Source organism: Carassius carassius, chromosome 16 (assembly GCF_963082965.1).
Source record: "Carassius carassius chromosome 16, fCarCar2.1, whole genome shotgun sequence".
NCBI lineage: Eukaryota > Metazoa > Chordata > Actinopteri > Cypriniformes > Cyprinidae > Carassius > Carassius carassius.
The window spans coordinates 24530075-24536266 of record NC_081770.1 but is presented as its reverse complement, the minus strand read 5'-3'; the positions used below and the strand labels follow the sequence as shown (position 1 = coordinate 24536266).

The window sequence follows — 6192 nt, the reverse complement described above, 5'->3', positions numbered from 1 at the left end:
GTGATGGTGCCGCTGTTTTGGAGACCAGGTTGACATGCACTTATACAATGCCAGATTCCACTTACTCCTCATCTTCAAAGTCCAGTGACTGTCTCCCAGTCACTTGGATAGTGACTTTGTATTGCTTAATAGTTTAGTTTGTCCTGACTGAGGACTCTATTTGAGGATCGTTTATAAACATATTTAGTAGGCTAATATGAAAACTTAAGTCACAGTGTACTCAAGTAAAACCTGCTAGGGATGTGTGGAGATCAACATCCATGTGGTGGGTCTTAACTGGGACAGATTGAGATAACCCAAGACTAGTAAGTGTAATAGGTAAGTCTAAAGTCAGATAATATCAAATGTCAGTGCTTAACTAATGTTTAAATTTACTCAGACCATCGGTCTCTCTTCTCATAGAAGTGCAGTCTCTAATTGTCAAAGAAAGGCCTCCACCTAGTGGAGTGAAAAAGGACGTGATAATAAGTGTGCTTGTTTCATCGTTGAAACGAGGAAGTATATTTTATATCTGTATGTATTCTAGAGTAGTTTAGAACAAAACCGAGGTGTTGTTATTTATAAAGCTGTAACACTGCAAAATAAAATATCTGTACTTACGTTTTCATTAAGTGTCGTCGATGTTGATCCTGTCAGAAAGTGTTAGCAAAGTGTGCAACGGAATATATTTGCGCGCGTCTTTTTGGCGCCAATTTGCGTAGTAGATTGCTTTTCAACGAAATTCATATCAGGACAAAACTAGTGTCACTACTAATTATAGCAAACAGCTATTATATTCGTTTTTAAAAACGGATTGAAAAAAGAGTAACAACGTGTGCGGTAATGTATTTAAACAGTTTTATTGATAACCCTTACGAAAATTAACCATGGTTTTACTACAAATAAAACCAAAAAACCATGGTTCCTATAGTTAAACCATGGTAACCACAAATTAACCATGGTTTTGCTATATTAACCATGGTTTAACCATGGTATGTGTAGTAAATCTGTGGTTATACAAATGGTAGTCAACACGCCAAAAAACCATGGTTTACTACAGTTTTACTATAATAAAACCATGGTTATTTTTCGTAAGGGAATGTAGTCACAGCTAAAGCACCTTGACTATTCTAACAATAAATGTTAGAAAAAGACCATAACATGGTCTTTCACACACCTTGTTAGTGTTATGTGTTTTTATTTTATTTACTAGATTTCATTTGTTAGTGAAATCCATTTCAAGAAAAATATTCGGTTTCAATAAATAATTTTAGCAGACATGTGATACATTTAAAAAGACATAGATATTTTATTTATCACAGTCACACCAATGCTAGCAATGCTTATTAGCCTTGACTATGTTAACAATAAAACATAGCCTTTTGGTTTAATACTAACAAACAGAAATGTAATAAATTACAAAAATTATAGAGTATATCAAAACAGATTTATTTTGACCATTTATGCAGACATTCCCCATTAAAACATTTACCAAACAGCACAGGTTCATACATGTCATCCTCAGGAAAGATTTGCTCTTAATCCATGATTTTAAATTAGTTATTAATCTATAGTAGCAGATTGGAGATGCTGTGGAGTGATTGGAGATGTCCTCATCTGGGTGAATGCGTTCTTTTTTCTTGTACTCTTTCTTGTTTTTGGCCTTAAAGTAGAATAAAAATACAAAGTTGTTTACCTGGATAAAAACAATTTATATTGGAAGCCTGAATATTCTTAATTTGATTCATGCATCATGTCTAAAAAGACACTTGGGTAAAATGACAATGTTCACCTATTGTCAAAACTAGCATTAAAACAATGGGTATGTGAAGGGTTTCATTTCTGGACATTAAATATTGAATATACAAAACTAGAGCTTGAAATTCCTGTTCATACACACCAAATCTGCACTAAAACACCTCAATACCGCTGCCTTCTGTGATCTTCAAGTGAACATCTTCTTCAGTTTAGAGAAAAATCCCCCTTCCTCTTTCTCTGGCTCTTCCTCTCTGCTCTGCCCTGACTCTGAGGTCTGTCCCGCCTGAGAACTACCTGAATAAAAACACATTTAGCAAAACAGCTGAAGGAAATGCTAACTTCCCTTTTATGTTGTCTATGTGTGTATGACCTTTGGCTGGTCTGGTTACTCCAGTAACAGTTCCTTCCACATCTGTCTCATCCTCTGCATAACTCAACAGCAGCATTCTCTGCCTGTTCGTCAGTTTCCTGTAGATGATCCATAAGATTCATTAGACAAACACAAACTGGATGTGCATATGTGTGTGTGTGTGTGTTAGTGTGTGTGAATGCCTCTTACTTAGGGATTTTGATTTTGATATATACAAAATGATCTCCATAACCGAAGCTATTCACTCGTGGGATGCCTTTTCCTGCCAGTCTGATCTTGTGCTCTGTTTGAATGCCTGGAGGAATCTGCAAGAAACACATTTCATTTCATGTCATCCCAAGGTTACAATTAAAGCCACAATAAAAGTCCTTTTATTTTCTTACCGCAATGTCGATGGTGCTGTACAGGCCCTGTGCTCTGGCTGTTCCTCCTAGTATCGCCTGCGCTACTGAAATCATCACATCAGAGTGGATATCAGCGCCATCGCGACGAAACACTGGACTCCTCTGCACCTGCAACACGGGAAGAGATATACACACAATACATAATATCGACAACTAGCAATTTAATAGGAATCACCTATGAAGAAAACACTAAATAAATGTACTAGTATAAAACAAATTGTGTCAATTAAAATCAAATAAAAAATCTAAAACCAAACAATTCTAATAAGAAAGAAAATAAAGGCTAGTAATAAAAGGAAATGTGAAATGAATAAGAATAACATTAAGAAAAAATTATTAAAAGGTATAGTTAAAGTGAAAACTATAGGGGAAAAAAAGACTAGTATGAAATGAAATAGTGTGCAACCATTACACAAACAGGTAATAATGACCACATTTAATAAACAGGAATAAATTATGATATATATATACAGTATATATATATATATATATATATATATATATATATATATATATATATATATATAAAACACTGTAAACTAAAAAGAAGTGTAAAATCAGAAATTAATCTTATAAATAGGATTAAATGATGATGATAATTATTCTAAATAAACCCTTTTAATGAAAGCTATTACAAGCATGTTTTCCAAGGAAAACATGATAAAAGCAATTTTTTTATGTTTTAAACACATACATTTTTCAATATACTATTCAAAATGAAAACAAATAGTAATTTACACTTTTCTTACTGGAACATGTCCATAGTTCATGTGTGACATAAAGTGTCAGAATCAATTAAAAAAAAAGAAAGAAATTAGGGCTCTATCTGGAAAGCAACACTCACTCTGAATGTGATGTAAATGTATTTCTTCCCGACTGGCACTTTAACTGTCTGTCCGTCTTCTATACCTGTAACATAATGACAACAGACGGTCATTACCCCACACATTCACCTCAGTTTACTGAGAGTACAGTCACACACCTGCAGGCACAGGTACCATAACGGTCTGCTTCTGTTTGGTTTGTCCAGTTCCTCGACACATGATGCAAGGAGTGATGATGATAGAGCCCCGCCCACCGCACCGCCTACATGCTGAGCGCATCATAAACGGGCCGGTGTTTATAGACTCCTGCATAAAAGAGGCAATGATGCAAAAAAATGTGAAGACAAGAAACGTAATCGCTAATACCATTGGCCATGGCGTCCTCACCATGCCAGTTCCATTGCAGTAGTGACAATGTGACACTTTAGTTCCCGGCTCGTGAGCTTTTCCGTCACAGCGTGGACAGGCGTCATCTATGTTGACCGTTATCTCCTTATTCACGCCTTTGGCAGCCTGCATGAACGTCAGCTCCATCACGAACTATAGAGAGAGAGAGAGAGAGAGTTAGAGCGAGAGGGTTCAGATGGTAGGAGTTTAATGACGAACAAACACAAATGTGCGATAGCTGTCGATGTGTGTCTCACTTCAGGTGCCTGTTCGAACATGGAGTTGAGGTCACCGAAGCCACGCCCCCCAGCAAACTCTCCAAAGATCTTCCTGAACAGCTCCTCTGGGTCCACGGTGGCCCCACCTCTCCAGTACTGCTGCTGCTGCCCCGCCCCACTCGCACCCGGACCGGCAGAACCGTACGTGTCATACTGCTTCCTCTTCAGCTCATCACTGAGGGTCTATTCACACAGAACGCCATAAGACAAAAATATTCAACTCATACATATTACACATTCAAAAGAATAATTTCTTTAAAATAAATAATAATAATAATAAAATATTTTATAAACAAAAAAAGATATTATTTATAGACTTACTACCATTAAAAAGTTTGGGTTCAGTAAATATATTTTTTAGAAATTAATCATTTTATTGAGCAAGGATGCATTAAATTGATTAAACGTATATTTAAATGAATGCCGTTTTATTCATAAAAATATTTGGAGAAAAAAAATAATGGTTTACAAATTTACAATTTAACATTAACATTTTGTTTTCGAAGCTTTCACATTATATTAATGGTATAAAAAAAAAAAAATAATGGCACTAAAAAAAAGCTTAATTTTTATTTATGCAAAAAAAAAAAAAAAAAAAATTAGAAATGTCATTTGAGACATTTAGAGGAAAACTGAATGTTAATGTTCCTTGCCTCATAGGCTTCTGCCAGCTTGGCAAACTTCTCTTTAGCATCAGGGTCATCTGGGTTGGTGTCTGGATGGTATTTCTTGGCCAACTGAGTGAAAATAATCACAGTGTTAAACTCCCAGTGAACCACCTTTCTTTAAAAAAAAAAAAAATATGAAACTCATGTAACGTGGGTTGTCAAACCTGGTAGTAGGCTTTCTTAATGTCTTTCTGAGAGGCAGTCCGAGGAACCCCCAAAACATCATAGAAGTCCTGCTGATGGCACCCAGAAGTGGTGTGGAAGAAATGAGAGCTGAAAACACTGTGGCTTCTCAGCACTTAAAAATACAAACACACAATTTTTACCATGGTACATTTTTATAAGGACACTTACTGTTATTGGCAATAATGTAAGTCAGTTGCATCATCTCATTCAGCCTGTCTAATACCACTGACATATAAGGCCAAATACGTCCATGTGATATGTTAGACCTGATAAAACAATAAGCTTGTTCTATTAACAGGGTTCATAGTAACTAGCGTTACTTTGATCACATAACCAGCTCACCTGGTACCCTGTTCAATGTCACACGTCCTCCGTGCCTCCAGCAGCTTAAATGACCCTCCTTCACATAACTGCGAATCCAACATATCCTCAGAGCTGCAGTGTCTCCGTGTCTAGGGGTCTTTGTGAGCGCACAGGCGCTCCGGAGTCCAGGTAAACCGCTTGACAGCCAGCGTGCGGTACAGCGAGCACTGGAGGCTGCCATGTTTACGTCGCTCTATGGGCCGGCTGTGCACTGCGCATGCGCGTGGAGTGGAGTTTTTAATTACATCTGCTTTGTGGCTTTTCGCCTCTAGATGGCGCGAGATGAAAACAGTTTGGGGAATTATCGCAGACGACAAAAACTTTGACTTTTGTATGTACTTTAAGATGAAATGCAAACACTAAAATAACTAAAATAATACATTTTGCCGAAAAACCTGTTGCACACAGTAGTGTATTTTTTAAAGAAGTAAAATGCCGTCTTGGTAGCTATATATATATATATATATATATATATATATATATATATATATATATATAGATATATATATATATATGTATATATATATATATATATATATATATATATATATATATATATATATGTATATATGTATATATATATATATATATATATATATATATATATATATATATATATATATATATATATATATATATATACTTAACTCATTAATATGTATATTACATAATTAATATTTCAAGATTAACTCTGACTGAACTGCAAGCAACTAAGGTTTACTTGATTATGCATACTTTACAAAAATGCAAGCATTGAAATATCAGTATACTAGGCTTATTATGTAGAGTGGCCATTGATGTTTATGCATGCAGTTTATATGAGTAGTGTGCTATAAAGATCTCCTTGTTTTATATTACAAGCTATCGAGAATTACATTTTACTCTTTGGCCATTTAAATCTCAATAAATCTGCTCAAATCCACATATGTTTCCTTAGTTTGAGCCTCTGAATAATACTGAGGTGTATTTTTCCTC

At 35.3% G+C, this 6192-nt stretch overlaps 1 protein-coding gene across 1 annotated transcript; it reads right to left on the bottom strand.

The window, feature by feature from the left end:
• Nucleotides 1-1155: 1155 nt before the first annotated feature.
• dnaja3b (DnaJ heat shock protein family (Hsp40) member A3b) lies at nucleotides 1156-5436 on the bottom strand. Its single transcript, XM_059568730.1, has 12 exons — nucleotides 5197-5436; nucleotides 4833-4966; nucleotides 4654-4737; nucleotides 3980-4183; nucleotides 3723-3875; nucleotides 3494-3641; nucleotides 3356-3420; nucleotides 2491-2619; nucleotides 2297-2412; nucleotides 2108-2205; nucleotides 1880-2031; nucleotides 1156-1642 (listed from the first exon to the last, which is right to left on the bottom strand). The coding sequence occupies exons 1-11, from the start codon at nucleotides 5396-5398 to the stop codon at nucleotides 1925-1927; spliced, it is 1440 nt and encodes a 479-aa protein (XP_059424713.1). The 5' UTR covers nucleotides 5399-5436; the 3' UTR covers nucleotides 1156-1642; nucleotides 1880-1924.
• Between the last annotated feature and the right edge of the window lie 756 nt (nucleotides 5437-6192).